At 45.3% G+C, this 22,868-nt stretch overlaps 1 protein-coding gene across 7 annotated transcripts in view; it reads right to left on the reverse strand.

Moving 5' to 3' along the window:
* Window positions 1–22,868, reverse strand: part of rxraa (retinoid X receptor, alpha a) — a 124,676-nt gene that overhangs the window by 83,050 nt on the left and 18,758 nt on the right. For 2 of the 7 annotated variants that reach the window (XM_028973462.1, XM_028973460.1), the window contains exon 1: window positions 3,340–3,519. The exons of 4 other annotated variants lie outside the window; for them this stretch is intronic. In XM_028973462.1, the coding sequence (XP_028829295.1) occupies window positions 3,340–3,367 (28 nt within the window). In that variant the 5' untranslated portion in view covers window positions 3,368–3,519. Of the gene's footprint in view, window positions 1–3,339; window positions 3,520–22,868 lie in introns of those variants that run through there. One more of the 7 variants, XM_028973458.1, reaches the window with a different exon arrangement.

Raw genomic sequence — 22,868 nt, forward strand, 5'->3', positions numbered from 1 at the left:
TGCCCAATAAACAGGATTCCCTCTTTATTGAAATATGACATGTCATCTTCATGCTCTGCCCTGAAATGTAAGTAGAGCTTGAAAAACTAAATGACAGGATGGTAGTAACCTAGCGGGTAAAACACTCGCCAGAAGGCCCAGGTTCAAATCCCACTTACTACCATTGTGTCCCTGAGCAAGACACTTAACCCCGAATTGCTCCAGGGGGGGGACAGTCCCTGTAACTACTGATTGTAAGTCGCTCTGGATAAGGGCGTCTGATAAATTCTGTAAATGTACAATCAACTGGGATCCGTTACTACCAGAAACATGCTGGGTTTCACCAAAAAGGGCGGAGTGTGAACATCAGACAGCAATCAGAACCTGAACCACGTTCGTTTATGCTGCACGGTGGGCAACACCATTTTCAAACAACACTACAAACACTCCCCGCACGCCGTATTATAATTGCACGGGAAATATAGACGAACAAAAAGGTGATTTGATGATTTATATAAAAAAAAAAAAAAAAGGTCTGAAGGTGGCAATGGTTCGGAGGTCAAAGTTCAACCTCGGGTTCGATAAGAGCATACACGTCTGTAGTAATCATTAACGTGCCGCCAGGACACGGGGGTACATGCTTAAACACGTGCCTACACATAGAGAAATAAAGCAAGCACATACACTCCTCATACACTCAAGATGTCTTGATTAAACAAATTATTGTCATAAATTATTGCCTTGAACACATTGTTCTCTTTTGAATATATTCAAATAATACATTTGAATATATATTATTTCAACAGTGACAAACTTTGACCTGGTTATAATACTACATAAAGATTTCTGCCGACCACCTACACTCATTCAAATTGCTGAAAGGCAACTCATTGTGGGTTTGCCATTTACAGCAATTTTGTATGTTCACTTTTATTTTGCACTTTTTTTTATTTTTACACTATCAGCTACAATAAAGAGAGAGGCTTACAAACCAACAACTGTCCAAAGTTCTTCTCTCGTAAAAAAAAAAAAAAAAACGAGAGCGGCAGACACTCGCGAGGGCAAGAACAACCCTCGCTCCCATCTACAGCCCCCCTCCCACCCTTGGAGACATGTCAGGCTACCTCCGTGGCTTAATTAGCGCGGTGAAATGCCATGTAGCCCCATGACACGACCCTGAAGGCCAGACGCTCATCAAAGGCCGTGAACTTCACTTCAACAGGACGGAAATACGTGCAGACGGAGGTCCACTTTCCAGACGCACATGAACATACAAGGTCGTAAAATCTGTGAAGTGAGTGAGGTGATTGTCATTGTGATACACTGCAGCGCAGCACACTGTGCACACAGTGAAATGTGTCCTCTGTTTTTAACCATCACCCTTGGTGAGCAGTGGGCAGCCATGACAGGCACCCGGGGAGCAGTGTGTGGGGACGGTGCTTTGCTCAGTGGCACCTCGGCGGATCAGGGTTCGAACTGGCAACCTTCTGATTACGGGGCCGCTTTCTTAACCACTAGACCACCACTGACGGTTAAGCAACGTCTCCACACGCAACCTCACCTGACGGTTTAGTGGATGAGAACCCACTGTGACTGACCGACCATAGAATTTCACTGTGTGCACCGTGTGCTGTGCTGCTGTGCATCACAAGTGACAACCACTTCACTTTATTTAGATGGTGTCCTCAGCCTCAGTTAGTAATGCACATAGCTTATCTTACTCTTAATTTATGAGCCGCAGCGTGCCGAGTCCAAGGAGCGCAAACACACACACACACACACACACACACACACACACACACACACACACACACCGTCTGCCCCAAATCAGGGCTTTGAAACAGATATACCTGCTTTATACCAGCGCAGAATAGGCGGTAAGGCCACCACATCGGATCCTGTTAACCCCTGCGTTGGACACGACGGCAAAGAAGCCGCTTTTATCCGAAGGTCCCAGTCGGATCCACTTACAGGGCGAGCGCCGCGCTTCACCCAATTACACCCGGACTCCCGCGGCCGACACCGACACAGCTATACACACAGCTTTACACACAGCTTTACACACAGCTTTACACACTCTCAAACAGAGAGAGAGAGAGAGAGAGAGAGAGAGTTTAGTGGCCGCTCTTCATTAGAGCTCCGGACACCACAGCCACACACTGCGGCTTGGCAGACACGCCCGTCGATTGGTGACCCTTTCCACTCGACCTTTCATGCTCTACAGTTCATAACGTGGGAACCAGCCTTAACAATCAATCTGTTGAACGTATTAAGACAATTTGCAGAGTAGGCGATGATTTACAGTAATAATACAGTGTGGCCACGCGTCTTTTACTGTCTATGTGAGAAAATTAAAAAACGACTGATCCTCATCAGTTTTTGTGCCACATTCGAGCGGAACGTAACGTGAAATTCGACTTCGCGCGCGCGCTCGATCAACTCTTGGCACAAAAAAAAAACAACCAATCACCGGCCGGGAGAGGGTTAATTGCGATTGGCCGTTTATTGTCGTTCTGGTCCGCGATTGGCTGGTTTCGTGGCGCTCGGCGGACGGAGCGCGCGGGTGAAGTTGAGCGCAGCGCTGTCCCGGCGGGTGGGGAAGTCGGAGGGTTGCGGGTTCGAGTCCGGACGCGCCAAGGTGCCGCCGAGCCTTCCACGGGTGACTTTAACTTCACGTTCGGAGCTCCGTGGTTTCTTTTTAAGTCGAGAAATCAGGGGCCGTGATTATTATGACTGTGAGTATTCGGACGTGTTCAACTCTGGCTCGGCTACAGTCGAACACGGCACCCCGAGAGCTGAGGACGTCCTACGAGTTCGATCCCCGCTACGCGGACCCACATTATCACAGTGACCCGGCAGTAAGCGATCAAATAATTACACTCGCGGTACATTCCGGACATTTGGTGGCCCGTAGACTGCAGAATAGCTCACTTCACTGTATAATGACACGCTGTACTCGGGGAGAACGTGTCCCGAAATACTTTTATAAGAATGTATCGGCACAAAAATATCGGAAATAAACGAAGGTCGTTCCGGGGGGTAAAACGAAAAAATAAGAAGATGGCTTTAAACGGCACAACAATTACAGCGGGTATCACACACACACACACAAAGGTCCCCAAATGTCACTTTTGTCATGAAATGCGTCGTATCATCAGCTGAGGTAACGCGGCCAAGTCCGCTGACTTTCAACTTTTTCTTTCAGACCCAGTAGTCGGTTTTCGACTTTTTTTTTTTTGGTCCGAGGACTAAATAAATATATAAATTCCGAACCGCCCGTCTCTAAAAAAAAAGACAGGGTTAAAAAAAAAAAATGTAAATTGAAACAGCGGCGAACCGGGAAAAGCGCACGGAACTCACCGAGCGGCAGGAACGGTTTGGTCTCCATGCCCGCCTCGGACGGGCTCCTGGGTCCTCGGTTCGCCCGCGTCGCCTCGCTTGCAAGTCCCGACTGCTGCAGGAGGGACCCGGAGAGCCGGACGCCTCCACCCGCACCACCACCAGCGGCAGCAGCGGCAGCAGGAGCGGCGGCGGCGGCGGCGGCGGCGGGGAGACGCGGGGAGGCGGGGGGAGGATTTAACCCTTCCGGCCGCCGGCGCTCCGTCACAGCGCACCTGAAGGACGCGACCGTACGGCCGGGTTAACGACGTCACGAAAGCCCTTAAAGAACAGCAGAATAAAAAAAAAAAGAAGAAGCTGGCAAATATACTGTTTGCTATAATAAACATGAACTCACACATTATACACATTATTATCTAGTAACTACACTTTATTCGGTGGTGGCATGGCAGGCAAGGAAAGCAGACAAGTAATCAGAAGGTTGCCAAGTGCCACTGAGCATTTTACTTACATTTACAGCATTTATCAGACGCCCTTATCCAGAGCGACTTACAATCAGTAGTTACTGGGACAGTCCCCCTGGAGCAACTCAGGGTTAAGTGTCTTGCTCAGGGACACAATGGTAGTAAGTGGGATTTGAACCTGGGCCTTCTGGTTCACAGGCGAGCGTGTTACCCGCTAGGCCTCTACCACCCTGCACCGTCCCCACACACTGCTCCCCGGGCGCCTGTCACGGCTGCCCACTGCTCACCAAGGGCGACGGGTTAAAAGCAGAGGACGCGTTTCGTTGTGCCACCGTGCGCCGTGCCGCAGTGTCTCACAATGACGATCACTTCACTTTCACTTATTCACACAGGACCTACACCAGCGGAGGGTCTGAGGAGACAATTCTTGACAAGTCTGTCAAAAACGAGCTGCATGTGGCGACCCGAATTGTCATTTAGGTGCCACGCGTGCTGACCTCTGCCATTGCCTCCAGGTCATCGTATTATTCATATTAAGTGCGGATATTACGTTTCGCTCTTCACAGTCGAGCTGTGCTGTACTCAGACTGATCATGTGAAGATTCTATCCGCACCGGCGCTGGACAATTCGTGGACGATTCCGTATATTGTACATCCCACCTCAGTCACATCAACTGTCCTATGAACTGTCCCCCTGCACAGTGTCCCTTTCACTTGCCATAATAGTGTTAGTTTGTTCGAATGTAAAGATTTTAACTTAAGCGTAATAAATTTTAATAAAAATATCTGGACAGTCTTCGTTAGAGCACTCAGGGATATATTTCACTGCATGTCACAACTGAGCAAGAGGCCAATAAACTCTTTGAAAAAAGACCTCTGCATGTGTTTATGGTGCACACACACACACTCTTGACCTGCATTCTGTTCTGTATGTCTACCACTGACGCTGTCCTGGCCTACTGACTTCAGAGAGGTGGACCATCTGTATGGAGCGGACTGCGTTACATAACGCACGCTGCATTAACACACGAGGAAGTGGGTCATCTCTCTATCAGCACCTCCTGCTGTACAGCCATGCACTGGTGCCTCGTTCCCAGGAATTTCCAATATATTCCCACTATGCACCTGAGCATTCGTTTATTGCGAGCATGTGACAGAGGAAGGAAACGTGGACATGGTCAACACAACATGGCCAAGACGCTGTCGCTGTAAAATGTGTTGTCACAATCTATCACTGTCAGCTATGGCTTTACCGGAATCCAGAAATCTCAAACATATGGGGCCTTTAGTGCTTTTCTATATTATATAATCCGTCCGTCCATCATCTGCACCCACTTATCCAAGTCAGGGTTGCAGGAAAGCTGGAGCCGATCCTTGCAGTCTTCAGGTCACCAGCCTTTGGCAGAGCGATCGCACGTGCACATGGAGACGGAGGCCAAGGAAGGAGCGCCCAGACCAGGACTTGAACCGAGCCTGACAAAAAGACCTTGAGTTGGAGATTCTGATGTCTATTAAATCCGGCGTGAGGGGTCTACGTGAGAGATCAGGTTTGTAAGAAAAAGTTCTCGGCTCGACCTCTGTGCGAACATCGCCACACATCTGACAGGAAGAAGTTCTGAGTTTAGTCTCTCCTTCCCACTGCATCTCTCACTCTACGCTGCATCAGTATGCAGAGTTTAGGTCCTGGAGCTGGCCCAGGGGCTGCAGGGGATGGCTGGAGATCTGGTGGGTGTTTGAAGGTACGGGCATGTGTATATGTGCGTGCATGTGTGTGTGTGTGTGTGTGTGTGTGCGTGCGCAAGCAATACTGGGGGAGGGGAGGATCTATAATTAATGCATCAGGCAGCGCATTACAGATCAAAGACGTTTGTCGACACTGTGCATTGAACCTAAAGCCGTGTGTGTGTGTGTGTGTGTGTGTGTGAGAGAATGTGTGTGTAAGGCAAAGTAGAAACGACTGGGAATTTCACAATAAATGGGGAGAGGCTCCTTCTGCTTATGGCAGCATTTCCAACAACCAGTTGGAAAATATTTATTACAAAGTCCGTAATAAAGTGTCCGTGAAACAGGCCGGGCGATTATACGATCTCGATCAATGGTCGTAATAAAATTTCGTTCGATCTAGGCGATCTGCTTTGGGCATTTTTCATGATAACAATGGCAGAAATTAGCATAAATTTTAAATGGAGACATGTGGCTGCTGGGGCGCTGGAATACGGAAGCGGCGCACGCAGCACCACGTGACGGGGCTGAAAACAGAGCCGAAGAGGGGTGGGGGTGGTGTGCTAGTGATACCTGGACAGGAAACCAATCCACTAGCTCAACTAGCGCATGAAAAGGTGTGTAGGATGCCCATGAAGCGACAAATGTTTAAGCAGCTCAAAAACACATGGACGCAATTTCAAGGCCTCAAGAAGAGGACACGTCCAGAGAAAAGAGGATGTCTGGTTACCCTACTGGTTATGAAGCCGCTGTGCTTTATTCTGGCAAATATCCGAAATGTTGTTGTAAAAATCAATTTAATCGTATTTTCGTGAGAGTATTAAATAAAGAACGAACTGTTACTAAGTGGAGCTTCTGGTGACATTTTAGATTGTCTTGCTTGTCTGCTGACCCACAACATGCTCATCCATGATCAATGAATGAATGGTTTTATCTCCATGGCACTAACACTTCCAAGGTTTGAAATTGGGCTCCGGCTTTGTGTGTGTGTTTGTGTGTGTGTGTGGATTTTACATGCCCTCCCCGTGTTGGCAAGTTCATGTACGAAGGCATGTACACCAAGTGGACTAATGAGTGTGCCCCAGCACTTTATGGTCACCACTTCAACCTAATGCAGAGCAAGTTAAAATACCGATTAACCGTGCTACATCCCTGCTGAAGAGGGGTGTGTGTGAGACAGAGCTGCTCGCATGCTGCAGCCAGGGCTGCAAATAACTGTGGACAGCTTCAGCAGATCCCTCAGAACACATAGGCGGAGCTTGCACTGACCACGTCCACCCTGGGACATAAACAGGTTCAAATGTGTTATGGTGACAGACAAAGGATGAGGGAAAAGATGAGGGCGGGAGGAGAGAGAAAGAAGTCAAGGTTTGTCCAATATTGTGTAGTTACATTATATTTTATGTATTCATGCTCCGGTCTGTGTTTTGCTGTATTTGCTGATATTTACATTTACAGTTAGTAACAGGGACAGTCCCCCCCTGGAGACACTCAGGGTTAAGTGTCTTGCTCATGGGACACAATGGTTGTAAGTGGGGTTTGATCCTGGGTCTCCTGGTTCATGGCTACTACCACCCTACCTTATATGCTGCTAAGCATATCAACCAATCAGAACTGGGTTTGCACCCAGAGCCAGGCCACTGCATTACAACATGTAAATTTTATTTTACTGTGTTTATGAAGGTATTAAGTCAGCAGAAATGTCTGTATTGAGCAGGGTAAAAAAAATGAGTCTTGAGTCTTCCTGACCTCTGGGCCTCTGGATTTGACCTCAGTAGACATGATCCGATATCCAGATGTTGCTTGGTTGTACCCCAGAGTTTTCACTCTGCACACCAGCAACAGGCAGAACCAAGCCTCCTGATCGCCCTGTTGCTCGCTCTCTGTCTCTCATCTTCATCATGCTATTTAATTCTTTTCACCGGCTGTGATGAATGGCTGCCTAACCTCTGACCCCATGCCATATAAATCTCGCGCAACCGTTTCAGCCGTCTCTCTCCAGCATGTTTTTCGGAGACGTGGTGTTTATACTGGAAAAGCTGTATTGGTTTCGCCACTTCTGACAATGTGTTTGTGCCCCTGGGGGTGTGTGTGGGGAGTGAGGGGTGTGTGTGTGGCGACCTCTGTAACACAGCGCTGTCAAGCCTTTTTACTTTTTTTCTCCACTCATAGCTCTTAAAGTGCTGATAAATGGAGCTGGCGCTCTTTAGTGTCTTTGTGCTGCCAGCATTTAATACACAATAATCCATAATCCATATCCATTCATAATGTCCATTAATAATGACCTTTTCTCTATAATGACCCGTACAAATAAAAAAAGTCTGCTGAAGGTGTACTCTGTATTTTGAACAAGGTGAAAGGTTAAAGATCCTCCTCAGAAAGTTGATTTAATATAACGCAGACCTGGCATTTGTCAGGAGGATTTTTTGAGTGAAGAAGGACCTGATTAGAAGCACTTCCTGCTTGTGTTTAAAACCTAGCGACTCTGATATATGGTTACAGAACAGCCCCTCAATGTACTGACATGTGAGAAATCACAGATAGAGAGGGTGTGTGTGTGTGTGTGTGTGTGTAAGAGAGCAAGAGCAAGGAACAGGAAGACACACACACACACACACACACACACAGAAACAGGTCAATGACCACTATGAACCTAAAGCCAACTTCCCTTCATGAGGGTTCAGTTCAGTTCAAGGCAGTTCAGTTCAGTTCAGTTAGTGAAGAGAGGGTAGATTCAAAGTAGAGTGCAAAATGCCCGATAGCAACACAAATACATACACAATGCTGTTTTTTCACTGAATGTAAATATATTTAAGGAGCATTCAAACACACACACACACACACACACACACACACACACAAACACACACAGTACATAAAGCCTCTGCGCTCTGGAGCTGTGTGATAAAGATGTGGCTTTGAAATCCGTGACAAATCTCCTAATACGCACGATATGAAAAGGCTTAAAAGTGGACGGCGAAGAGGACACATATGCTAATGAAGGTGGGCGGAGCTCCTATAGCACAATGGGGACAGAATTCTCTCACTTTAACATACCACACTCATACAGACACACACACAAACACACACACATCTGTCAGATTTACAAATACCCAGACTAATATACATTTTTACGCATTTAATCATTAATTCTACAATTTTACACACATGACAAAGACACATTCTAACACAGACACATTATGCAAACGCTCATAAACAGATATTTGTTTCTTGGAGTATACAGACACACACAGAACAGATGTAAAGCACATATTGATTACTAAATGATTTTCTGTACAGATACAGACAGATATAGTAAAATCACAGCTTGACTTGGAATTTAAACACACACACACACACACACACACACACTGTGTGTGCACACTGTTCAGCTGTTGAGTGTCCCAAACAGACATATTTAGTTAGAGACAATCTGTAGGGTGGAGAAACACTCTCATCATCTCATAATTTCCATTCACACACACACACACACACACACACACCTAGCAGATACGTACAATCATCATCAAAGATGTAAACCTAAAGATGTCCATCAAAGCCCTGAAGCTTACTGCACACACACTCGTCTCCAAAGCAGCTCACATCCTGTTGCAGTTCGAGATAAGGTGGCAGATTTGTAGATTAACGGTGACCACAAGTGCTGACACCAGCTTCCCCTGCAATAGCTAGTTCTATTGGCTGTTGGCACATGTCTGTGGCTGCTGATGACTGTCTGAAGTGTCTGTGTACACACAAGCATATACAGTATACCGGGAATCTGGGCATTTCTAACATACTTTGTTGGTGGATCACTCAGGAGAGTCTCTTGAAGAACATGAAAATGAAATCAATGATATTCATGCAGGAGCCATATAATGGTGTGGCGGTTAGAGACGTGGCCTCACACCTCCAAGGTTGTAAGATTGAATCCCGGCTCGAACCTTGTGTGTGTGAAGTTTACATGCTACATGGTGGGTTCTCTGGTTTCCTCCTGCCATCCAAAAGCATTTACACTACGTGACTCTGATATGTCCGTAGGTCTGAGTGTGTGCCCTCACGCTGAACAACACAGACATGTGGGGTTCCTTCTGTGTCACTGAAGTTATTTTACTGATAATACCGGTTGTTGGTATTACAAGAAGTTGATTACATTAGGCTCAAGCCATGTTTCATCATTTCATCATTCACAAAAAAATAAAGCTTGAGTATAATGGAATCCATAAACCACATGATTGACCAACAGGCCCAATAATTAAGTTTAAAGAGCCCCTCTTCTCAATTGCAATATTTCAGAGTCTTGTCCTATCACCCGATGCACATAGATATGTTTTGAGCAAGAGTTAATATCTAAACTTAGCATTAATGCACTTCCTGTATTTTTTTATTTCTTGCTCTGCTTCCTGCACTATGGCTGGTGCTGCCTATATTGAACACACACATTTTGACATAACTTTAGTGTACTGTTCATGTATCCTCTACACATGCAGTGCATGATATTTAATTCAGGTTCAAAATACTGATGCTGGCCTACAAAGCCAAACATGGAGTAGCACCATTCTACCTCACAGCCCTTATTACACCTCGCACTGCACCTCGTATACTCCGAGCCTCCAGTACTGCTCGCCTGGTCCCCCCATCTCTGAAGGTAAAAGGAAAACATTCATCTAGACTCTTCTCTGTCTTGGCCCCTCGGTGGTGGAATGAACTTCCCCTCGAGGTCAGAACAGCTCAGTTACTGAGCACCTTCAAACGACAGCTCAAGACCATCCTCTTTAAAGAATATTTAGATTAAATTGTAATTTTCTTGTTGTCGAACTTGTGTACAGAATCTACAACAGAGTGAATAAAATAGATGTATTCATAGTTGGGGTCCTAGTGAACCGGAATTGATCTCTTCATCGATGGTAACTTAAGCACGTTGTAAGTCGCTCTGGATAAGGGCGTCTGCCAAATGCTGTAAATGTAAATTTAATGCATATCAGATATTCTGCTCAACTGATGACAACTCCAATGTTGATATAGGAACCACCTTCACTGTAATGTCTACCTGACGTTTGTGTATGTCACCTGGCGGTACAGGACCGGCACGTGAACGGAAACGGGGAGGCGGTGACAGCTGATTCCCAGCGTACTTAATCAGCGTTGACCCAAGTTCATTGCTCAGTAATTGAGTTTTCTTTCATGATCAAGCTCAGACTCAAATGGTCGCCTGTGACAGAATGACTGAGCCCAGCAGAATTTGTTGCTCTGTGTGACACGGTATCTCACCAGTCACAGGAGCATCTGCTCTCCCTCTCGCCATAGCTCCCGAGCCACAATTGGCGCTCCCCGATCAGTGGAATGGGGTAGGTGGCGGCTGCGATGCCCTATGAGCATCAGTTGACCAGATACCCCACATTATTACCATTAGCCTCAAAGTTCCAACTACCAGCCTCCAACTACCAAGACTGGGGCAGTGGTGGCCTAGCGGTTAAGGAAGCAGCCCCGTAATCAGAAGGTTGCCGGTTCGAATCCCGATCCGCCAAGGTGCCACTGAGGTGCCACTGAGCAAAGCACCGTCCCCACACACTGCTCCCCGGGCGCCGGTCATGGCTGCCCACTGCTCACTCAGGGTGATGGGTTAAATGCAGAGGACAAATTTCACTGTGTGCACTGTGTGCTGTGCTGCTGTGTATCACATGTGACAATCACTTCACTTTATATTTTTATTTTTAAGACTCTCTCTCAGACAGTGAAGTAGATGTAACATCACAACTTCTACGCCAGGGCACGTACTCCGTCAGTTTCTCCACCGACTTTAGGACACTGGCTGCTAAGACCACCCTGGACCCCACTGCCCTGCGCATGCTTGTCTTTTAGGAACTGGATTCGGAGTGAGCTGGTTTTGAGGCATTGGTTAAACTGGCCCTGCGGGTGGACGCTCAACTTCTGACTTATCCTCGATCTGCAGTCACCACATCTGCTCCTCCATCATCTCCTCGGATCCTGGGCTCCTCTACACTGCCCTTTTGCTGGATGATAAACTGTCCCTGGAATTATTGCAATAAACAATAATTGTCGAATGTAATGAAAATGGCATTTAATGGCAAGCAAATCATTTCACCGATGAATAAACTTCAATTTAACATGAAAAACTGGGACCGAATGACAGTTTTAATATACAAAATAGACAAACAAATTGGACTCTCAGTCTTTGTTAACAAAAAATGCACTTGAAAAAAAGACTAAAGACAACCAAATAATCTAAAAAAAAAAAAAAAAAAAGATTATGAAGTCTCTGTAAAATCTTTGTAAACAAAAAGTGCAGACTAACAACGAAACAGCCTATATGAATATATATGTGTGTGTGATTTGGACCTTTTCTACGTCAGACTGTGTGCAGTGTAGGGTTATGCATTGTGGATGTTTAAATGCTGATATGCTGTATGCAGCATGGATTTCTGTCTGCTTATCTATCTACTTTGACCAATAACAAAAAAAGTAGAATCTAACCTAATCTAATGTGGTGCAGTTTTTTTTAAAGCTATGACTTGAGCTGCACTACAAGAAACTTTCTCTCCCAAATTATAAAAGTTGCGTTAAGAAATGTTAAGAAACAGTTTAAAACTGCTCTGTGCAGGAGCTGCAGGGTCTTGACTTGACTACTGCAAACAGCTGACAAAAGTTCAAGCTAGGCAAGACCACAGGTCCATTATTATTTACTCTCAACCTTCCTGAAGTCCTTGCGGTTTGTTTATCCGTAATCAGGCCGGGTTGCAGTAGCCACTTCCAGCAAAGCTCAGTGCTGTCAGAAATGTCAAATTTTTTCAATGGAAGAAAGAGGAAAATGAAGCAGGAAAAATACATACAACCCGAACTGACAATACTGTGACTTTTATGCAATTCTACTATAGTACAAAAATAAATTTTTCTTATTTGAAGACAATTCTTCAGAATGGCCAAGTACAGAAAAAGAAAAAAAATACCTTCAGAAGACTGTCACTGTGATGAAAAAGTGTGTCTGAAAAAAGTGAGATGGAGGGGAGTGTGTCCCAGAATGCCAATTTTCTGCTAGCGAAGTGAATTCTGGAGGACTGGAGGAGGGGCGAAGGGGGTCTGCAGAGGCTCGGAATAAAGATGTGTTGTCACAGAAATGCCCAGAGTGCCTCTCCAAACAGAGAGATGAAAGGAGCAGAGGCCTGTCAATCAGATGGAAACACTGCTGTGAACTTACTTACACAAACACACAGACACACAAACGTACTTGCTGAAACCCAACCAGCATGAACTCCTTTACACATATAAACACACGTTAAAAACCCCATCAGCATGCACACACACACACACACACACACACACACACCAATACACAGACAAACACAAAATTTCACACATGATATCATACATGTATACACACACACACGCACACACACACACACACACACACACGCATATATATGCAATCATGGGACCCAAATCAATCAAATGTAATGAGCCTGACATGCAGATGGCCTGTTGAGGGGGACAAATTCATTTCCAGTTAGAGCAATACGGCTCTGGTGTTGACAGCCTGCAGGCTGTAGGTTGACCCACACCTCCCGATTTGACTAATCACTTCTTATTTGTTTACCAGAGAAACCCATTACGCGTCCATGCAGAGCAAAACCCAGATGCAATGAAAAGCTATAACATAGCATGAACTGTGTGATCTTTTTGTCTTTATTTTTTCACGGCTTCATAAAGTAGATGTAATACACCCTGACTGGTTTACACAGGACGAGCAGAGGGAGAGTCTCTCTGAACCGCTGTCTGTTCTGAAGACACCCGAGGCCAGGCAGTGACCGTTTCCGTCCGTGTCGCCATCCATTAAATCACCTTACACACTTGTGAATACCTGGGAACAGTGCACCTCCAGGATCAAACCTCACAGAGAGAAAGAGAGAGAGAGAGAGAGAGAGAGAGAGATAAATGACCGTGAAGCATTTCCTACGCAAATCCCATTTAGCATGCCTGTCTGTGGGCATCAGGTTGATTTGACTGACAGTTCAGAGGGACCGTGTGACTGATTTCAAGTGTAAAGAACATTTGATGGGCCAGAGAGTTTGAGCACAACATAAAGAGACTACACAAAAGTTTTTTGGGATGGAGAAATACCGGGACCGGGAGTGTGTTGTGTATTGAGATCTCAACGAGGACCATGTTTCCACACAGTAAATCATGAAACTGGGTTGAAATGGGAATATTTATCTGGTCCCTACTGAAATAAAAAAAGTGAATTTACTAAAATGGCCTTATGGGTAAACATTACATGGTTATTCCCTTCATAAAGTTCTCATAAAGATACAAAATCAAACGTGAGTGCGCTGAGTGAGAGAAAAAGAAATTTGAGGTGTTGCTGTGTGTTGAAGTGAGATCTCTTTATGTGTATTTGTGTGCACATTGAATCAGTGTATCAGTGAAGTGTGTGACCGGACTTGAGAGCAGCGTTGTCTAAAGGTTCGCCCGGACACAAGGCCACCTGACACACACATACATCTCCATGACAAAACCCCGTGCATGTGTGTGTGAGGTGTGTGTTTCAGTGAAGGCTACATGCACTTTAATTTCTCACTTTAGAATGAACTATTGATTTTCAATTCTCATTCAGATTACACACAAAAGGAGTATAGTCAGTGTGGGCAAATGCAGAGCAACATGATGCAGAGATGCTACATTGTGTAGGACATGCATGGAGATAACATCAAATACGTCCCCCTCTCTCTTATGAACTTTTGTTGTTGTTAAAACCATTTAAAGGAATCCCTCCTTCCTTATTGTGTCTTTTCATCCTTTTTGTTTCTCGGTGTGTACAGAGGATTCACTGAACGTCTTCACAGCGCTTGGGTCAGGCGGCGGTCACCCTCCTCCCACAGCCAGAATACATACCCCCTCACCACCATCACCATGTCCAGCCCCCTCGGCCCCCCCACTTGGGGAGTCCTCCCGGGGTCAGGGCTCTTTGGTGGGGGACACTTGCCCCCACGCAGGGGTCATCTCTCTTTTTCAACCCGCCCTGTCATCTGCCTGCTGACTAATCGCCCGACCAAGCCCCCTGGCCCTGCCGACAAGTACTGATCACTGGCCTGGGGCATCTCTCACTGGGTGGGGTGGGGGGGTTAATAAGGACCCAGCGGTGTAAACGGTGCAAGCGTCATTTCGGTAGAGCGAGCAGCCAGTGAAGGCCGTCGGTGACATCGTTTGTCTTTCCTATGAATGAGAGTGGCTGGTCCACACACTCATCCAAACACACAAACTGCATCATTAACATAACCATACACATTCATTGGCGGAGTGCGACGTGTTGCTCCCTTTGAGGAAGAAAATCCCGGTCTCTCCCGGCTCAGTAGACGCCGCTTCATTACTCAACGCTCGGGCGGCGCACACAAAAGGGCCCTGTTGAGTGTGTGGTTAAAACATTAACAAGGCTGACTGGCTGCTGAGATCCTTCACAGCAGGTTCTGAGGATCAATACGCTCGGAGATTTATTCCCATCCCACACACACACACACACACACGCACACACAGAGCTTAAAGGCAGCAGCGCAAACGGCGGGACACTGCTGGACACAAGTCCAGTGAGAAACTCCACTGTGAAATCTTCAGTCGCTTACTACCACGCTTAGGAATCAAGAGGGACCTTCAGAAAAAGAAACTTTCTTCGGCTTTGAGAACCACTTCAAAGTGTACAAGAATCCACCAAGGTTTTGCCCAGAAACACTTTCCTACCTCGACAGCAGTTTTGGATAAAAGATAAATGAATAATGTAGCATTTCAGCGGATATGTGACCTTGTCTGTTTTTCTTTAAGATATGGTGGCGAAAAAAATATTGCTAAAGTAATTATTATTAAATCACAAAATGAACGCTGACATATAACAGCACAACAGTTGCATACAAGGGGCCTTTAAAATTCGTGCACAGAGAAACACACACACACATACACATACACACAGGTCCTCTGGCATTCTCAGATGGAGAGTAGGCATGCATTATTCACTGCAAGTGTGTATGAATTATGTAATATGAAAGACACCCAGCCCAAAGCGCAGCAGCAGAGCTACGGGGGCCTGAGAGACTGAGTGTTACTGAGATTATCGTTGTTCCTGCACTCCTAATACCTGCAGCCATTAGGACTGGTCTGAATGTGGATAACAATTGATAAAATGACCTATAAGCTGCAAAATGAATTCAAATTCATCAGAACCCCTCTCCAGTACTAAGCTGGCAAACCAGCTAAGTGAAAAGTGTCACTGTGTACACACGTTATATTATATCTGTCTTTTAGTATTCTGAAACTAGGGCTATGCAAACAAAATGTATTATTCGAAAAAAAAAAAAATTATGTTATTGTTTGAAATGATACTAAAGCTTTACTAGCTTTATCATATATAATATCATCCTAATGCATGAGGGTTATTCTATTGAATTAAAAAGGTTTTACAAATTCATGGGATAATTTGGCAATGAACTCAAAATGTAGAAAACAGATGTAAAAAGTGTTGCAGTTGCTTTTATCCGCACAGCTGCCCGGGCGTTTCAGTAATAGTGACACCTTCTTTTTTTCAGCTCTGCTGTTCGCCAGCGTATTTCTCCATAACTTTTGTGCAACGGCACACGCTGTCCCAGTGCATTGGAGCTGGTGCATGACAGCTAGGCCAAGGGCACTGTGAGGTTCTGATTGTGAAACGCACACTGAAGACCGGTGTGAGTTTACCCCGAGGGAGCCATTTAGTAACTCTGCATGTCAAGCCAGAGTCTGTTATGCAGAAAGGAGAATGTGAGACAGGCCCAGAGTAGCGTATATTACAGCAGCAGGACTGCCAGCGCCGGGGTTGTAATCGGGGTTCATTAGAAATGTATTAAGCATCATGAAGTGGTATTAAAGGCCGGAACTGCTATTCCACTTCACCTCCAGTGCTCAGTAATCTAACCACAGCGAGGTGTTTCCAAGACTCACTATTGGCCTTCTGGTTGCATTCCATCCCAAAAAGCTACACAGGAGAACGTTTCTTCATTTGTTTTGGTATGAACGACTAGAATTGTTGGCTAGTGTACATTTTCCACAGCAGAAACCTACAACCAATTTCAAAGTTTGTGGACCACATCCAGCATCCTTTGGGTGCAAGGGTGAACTCACAGACATACACACACACACACACACACACACCATGGCAAATTAAACATTCCCATGTCATCCAACCTACCTCTGAACTGTGGGGGGAAACTGGAGTCCCGGGGTAAAACTCCCTGCCACCCTGGTCACTGGTAGAAAATTAATGAGATGTAAACAAAGAGTAGAAAAAGGCCAGAACAAACGGACACATACAACCAACGTATTGGAATTAGAATGAAAGTATTAAAAAATGTCTGTCACTGTGAATTGTTAAGACGCAACATCTGATGTGTGCAATCAAATGCACATATCCACAACAGACAATGCAGCAAGATTGCATTATTTTACTGTTTCAACATTTCTTCTTTGCCACATCTTGGCAAGCATACCCTTTCCCCAAGGTCCTTGCATGCACACAGACAATGAGTCAACAGCATAACATAGCTAAGTTTGAAAGCTCACACTATGGGAAACAGGATCAGAAAAGGAGCTAAATAAGATTTGTCATTTTTGGCAAGAATGCCTAAAATGTGAAGGAAGGGTCGGCAGCCGCAAAAAAAATAAATAAAATAACCTTCGCACTGCAGCTGTGATTAAATTCTCTACTGTGAGATTTTACGGTAATATTTCAGCTCAGTATGAGCTACTGCTCTGGTTGGGTGGAGGGGTATTCATGCTATTATAACCAAGAGTAAAGTCATTTGTCTTCAGAGCCCATTTGCAGCACATTTGGTAAATTTATTTCCAAGTGGGGGAAAAGAATCACACTGATTTCCCCTAAAACTACCACATCTATGCTCATGGTGTTGTGCCAAGGATGAGACAGAATATTCAATGTGTATGACAAAAAAGCACCTGCTTTCGAGGGAAACCCATATGTGTTCGTTCTATTTCCATACCCAGCAGACTCACCACATGGGAGATGCTTGCTGAAGCCACAAATTTTGCATTTTTTTTTGTACTAACAAGCTTTAAACTCTCTTATCTGAAGAGATTTTGTGTTTATTTGTGCTAGTTTTAACACACTTGAAATTAAAAATGAAAATAGATATGAAATCTAATACACAGACCCAGTGTTTTGAATGTTTTGAAAAAAAAAGTGAAAGTGAAGTGATTGTCATTGTGAAACACAGCACACGGCGACACAACAAAATGTCCTCTGCATTTAACCCATCACTCTTGGTGAGCAGTGGGCAGTCATGACAGGCACCCGGGGAGCAGTGTGTTGGGACGGTGCTTTGCTCAGTGGCACCTCAGTGGCACCTTGGTGGCAACCTTCTTAACCGCTAGGCCACCACTGCCCCCAAAACCAGATGACGTGTTAAAAGTATGGAAATCTTTAATAGCCACGTTCAAACAGCGGCCATGAGACAGACAATAAGTTCAACAACTGGATAAATGTGTGGAGGAAATGTTGGTTACTGTGAATGTCTGTTTCACCATATTTAAAAAAACGATTAATTTAGAAATTAAAAAAGCTTTAAAGATTGACTTATGAAACCTGCTTAAAAAATGTCCTTTCTTTAAGTAGAATGAAACTCATGCTGAAAGTCTTTGCCACTTGCGCTCAGTTCCTGTAAAATGAAGAGCTCAGTTTCTTACATGGCAGTTCCTTTGTTGGCTGTATTGCGGAGAGAAGATTGAAGGAGATGGCTGGTGCTTACAGACGCTTAATCATAATGCAGAGCAACAATTATGTATGCGCTGGGATTTCAGGACAAAAACTAATCCCATTTTCTGCTGCCGAGACGAAAGCTGAGCAAAGGAATTTTGCTGAGCAGACCCTCCTCCAAAAATCTTGTTTCAGCCAAGGACAAACCTCATACGATTATCCAGTCTGCATTCATATGTGATTGCTGTGGCCTGGTTTTCACTGCATGGCTTATGTATTATGGGGACTGTCTGCAGTCACTGCAGTCATTGAGTCTGTCCTGTGCTCCTTCATCACAGTCTGGTATGGAGCAGCCACTGAACAGGACAGGAACGGACTGCATCGGACAGCAGAAAAGATCGTTGGTGCAACTCTGCTTTCTATACAGGACCTGTCCCTGTCCCTGGGAAAATCATCAAAGATCCAAACACACCCTGGACACAGACTTTTTGACCTGCTGCCCTTCTACCAGAAGATACAGAATCTTTCAGACTAGAGCCAGTCGACACAGGAATAAATTATTTCCCTTTGGCATCACCCTCTAAAAAAAAACTATGAACATATTTACTCTGATTACTGCTTTGCACACTCTTGACATTCTCTCAATGAGCTTAAAGAGGTTGTCACCAGAAATGGTTTCATTCATAGTTCTGATGCCTTCAGTGAGAATCTACCAATGTAAATTGTCATGAAAATAAAGAAAACACATTGAATGTGTAGGTGTGTCCAAACTTTTGTATATTTGTATATATCTGAATATAAGATATTAGACTATATTGTTATTGTTTTATACTGTTGTGCTTGAGAGACACCATCGACCAGAATCAATCGACCAGAAATTTGTCCTATGCATTTAGTCCATCACCCTGAGTGAGCAGTGGGCAGCCATGACCGGCGCCCGGGGAGCAGTGTGTGGGGACGGTGCTTTGCTCAGTGGCACCTAAGTGGTACCTTGGCGGGTCGGGATTCGAACCGGCAACCTTCTGATTACGGGGCCACTTCCTTAACCGCTAGGCCACCACTGGCCCAGTGTATTCTCTCCTGCAGCCAATTTTGATTCTGATCAATCACAAGGAAGAAGCATGTCCCACAGAACTCACAATTCCTGGCAGAGGGTCTGCCTGATTGGTCCACGCTTCTTCAGCCTGTTTAGTATTTGTAATAAAATCGCCACTGTCGATGAACTTCGCTGCCTGAACTGAACTACAACCAGTGAGGCAGCAGCCCTCGGCCGTTATGCCACTCGCAGGAGAAGACAGAGGTCATCGGCCTGTTTACACTGCTCATTTCTCACAGAAAGAGCCCGGGGTCACAACCTCCGACCCGGGGATGACAGGGACTTTACAGAGCAAACAGCTAATGAAGATCTATGACCCCGAGGTCTGCCGCACTCACGCTGCAGCACGGAGCCAAGAGGCTTCCGGAAAATGTCTCGTGTGAACAGGTCAGAAGGGGCGAGTGCAGAGCTCAAAGCAAAACGGCCATAGTGCTAACAAGCTCATTTTACTACAAATGCCCCCCCCCGGAGACACTCAGGGGTAAGTGTCTTCCGATGATCTGTGCTTTAGTAAGATGCTGAGTAACTTTTAATTGCATGTTTGGTGGGATTAGGGTTCCGATTAGACTGGGAGCTCAAGGAATTGCAGTAATTTTCTGTGATCCGCTCGGCTATGAGCATGCAGCAGTTCCCTGGTCAGAAAAGCTGTAAAGGGATACTACGCTCGCAGTGTCCTTTCTCCAGGTTTCCCCCGGGGCTCTTCGAAGGCGAGCCATCTCGGTTTCAGTGGCGTAGAGGCCGCTGGTGTCCAGCTGCTGTGTCCCGTCACCAGCCACCAGGCCCACATCAATTATTCACCCACTGTTCTCTCCACGGCGTTGGCCAGGACGTGGCACTGGGTGGTCATAACTGCAGCGTAAGCCCTACACCCGCTGCCCGGGTCGAAGGGGCTATCACTTGTGAGTGGGTGGTCTCCATAATTATCAGTAAGATGGATGCTCCACTCCTGTCATCACAGTAAGGCTCACCTCGTTTTCTTTCTGTGCTCGAGGAGGGAACAGGCTGCTACCCTTTTACTAAAGGAGTGCTTAAAGAAGTAGAAGTCTAAGCCGTGATTCCTGAGGGACACTTCTTTTAAATATTAATATTGAATAAACAACAAAACACATAGTTCCTTACACACCCCTGAAGGGTTTAAAGTGAAAACAATGAAATTGTTCATTCGTAGTTGTTTACCACTGTATTTTCCAATAGGCAGTATTGTGGAGCTGCCCGGGTGTGCTCATAAATCTCTAAGCTCTCAGTGAAGACACAACACTCAACTCTCATCAGCATGGTATTTATGTATCTATGTTCATGCGAAGAAGCCATGTTCCAGAACCACCATCACCAGTGTTGCGGTGGAGCAACCAGCTCTTCTGTTTGTCTTCGGTTGGCCAGCTGAACAGACCAATCCGAATCTGTTCTAACGGGATAACGTTGTGTACAGCATCAGGGACAGGCTGAGATAACCCATTGGCATGCTGTTCATCATGGCCGTCAGCTATTGTTTTTTTCTCACTGGTTGCGGTAAACAAATTGGCAACGAATTTCAAATGCCTGGGCAATATGGCGTGCAGCTGCGGCCAGTCAAAACTAGTTCATGTGTTGATTTGGGAATATTGGTCCCAGCTCTTTAATCTCTAATATATCCGATGTGTGGAGGAAGCAGACAATGCCGCGCGACAAGGCCGCACAAATCCATGTGATTCTTTTTAATCCAATCAGGGTCTGTCCTTCATCAGTCCTGATCGCAGACAACACTCTGAACCAAGCGTCCAGCCGTGGTCTATGGTGTCCATGAAGCAGATGTTTCCCAGCCAACATTCGTCTAGAGCTGAGAGTATTGGAAAGTGATTGGCTCCGTCATTGGGACAGCCAGTGCCAAGTCCGGCCTCCCACGTGTGTTCTATGCCTGGCATATCAAACTTTTATTACCCCCTTACATCACATGCCACAGAGCAGACCTGTTCAAACTGTTAATACTGCTGCTGTGAATATGTGACTTGTGTAGAGTTATGGCAGGTGTGGGCTAGTTTTGGGGGGGTCAAGCAGTAAAATTCAGTAATTGGGCTGCTGCAGCGTAAAACAAAAGAGAAAACATAATGCCAGCGACTATGAGCACTGAGTGAAGTGGTTTCCTGTTGTAACACCGCACAGGATGTGTGAGGAGCTACACACACATACACACACACACATACACACACACCTCCAGCAGTTCAGCAGTTTCCAGTTCCAGAAATGTCCAGAAGCGGATGGTGTAGCTCATAAGAAAGCTAATTTTTAAAAAGCAGCTGATACAGTGACATGCAAAGCATTGAGCTCTCTTAAATTAAGCAGGTGAACAAGTTAAAGATGACACATTTCTTCAAATTTTTAGAAAAGAAAAATGTCATATTCTCTTCTGTTTTTTCTCCATCCTCTGGGAAAATGAGGTAGCGTAGTTTTTTCCAGATGTGTGACGTACAGAGTGAAAGAACATGGAGGATGACAGGGCCTGCAGACTGCCCAGCACTAACTCGCCGCTCAGACAGTAGTACTCTGCGGGTGCAGGTTCCACACTACAGGCTGATGGACCACGTCGGTCTCAGTCCCTTCAACACAGGGCCGATGAGCTTTTCCTGCAACATCACACTTCACATCAGCATGTTTCCCCCACCCGATGGAGAGCTGACCCAGAAAGTCTCTGAAGTTCATGTTTCATGTTCTGTGCAAACAACTGGATCCAGTGCAATTTTAGGAAAAAAAAAGGAAGTAATTTCTTTCAACCAAGCATCCTTAAACAGAGGTGTGACAAAACTCAGTCAGATCTTTCCCCTGTTCGGTTGCAAATAACCCACCATCACTGAAAGAACTTGAGCTTGGTCATCGAGTGGTTTGGTATTGGTTTGGCCTTTCAATTAGAGAAAAAAATTACAAAAATAAAGAGATACCCTAGAGAGAAATGCAACTCTGAACCCTGAAGATTGAAACCCAGGAAGAGCAAAAAGCAACATATGAAGATTGAAGCAATAACAAACAGGGAAGATAATATGATTGTTTGTGTGTTTGTGTGTGTGTGTGTGTGTGTGTGTGTGTGTGTGTGAGAGAGAGAGAGAGAGAGAGAGAGAGACTGACAGATGAGAGAAAAATTAGCCAGAACTTCTCCTCTCTGACCTCTGGCCTCTATGAAGCCTACAATGGTGGGCACATGGGTAGATAACCAAACAGCTACCAGAGCAGATTTTCACCACATATTAACCACACCCATTGTCTAAGAGTGTGAAAACCTTTAAAAGAAACCTGAAATATGAAAACATTGTTAACTAAGTAAACCTCATAGATTCAAGTCTTCAGTTTTGTCCTTTTAATGTAAAAAAAATGAGTAGATGCGTTCAAACTTTTGACTTGTGAAGTATATTATAAACAACCCCAATATTGCAAAGCTCTATGTGAGGAGGCAACTTTATACACCAAACTCCACTCCTCTTTTTTACAGAAAGAAAGCCAGGAACCCAGACGCCCAGTAAACACGTGGAGCCGTCGAGATCCAGATTATGTATTGATG

The sequence above is a fragment of the Denticeps clupeoides genome, chromosome 3 (assembly GCF_900700375.1).
Source record: "Denticeps clupeoides chromosome 3, fDenClu1.1, whole genome shotgun sequence".
NCBI lineage: Eukaryota > Metazoa > Chordata > Actinopteri > Clupeiformes > Denticipitidae > Denticeps > Denticeps clupeoides.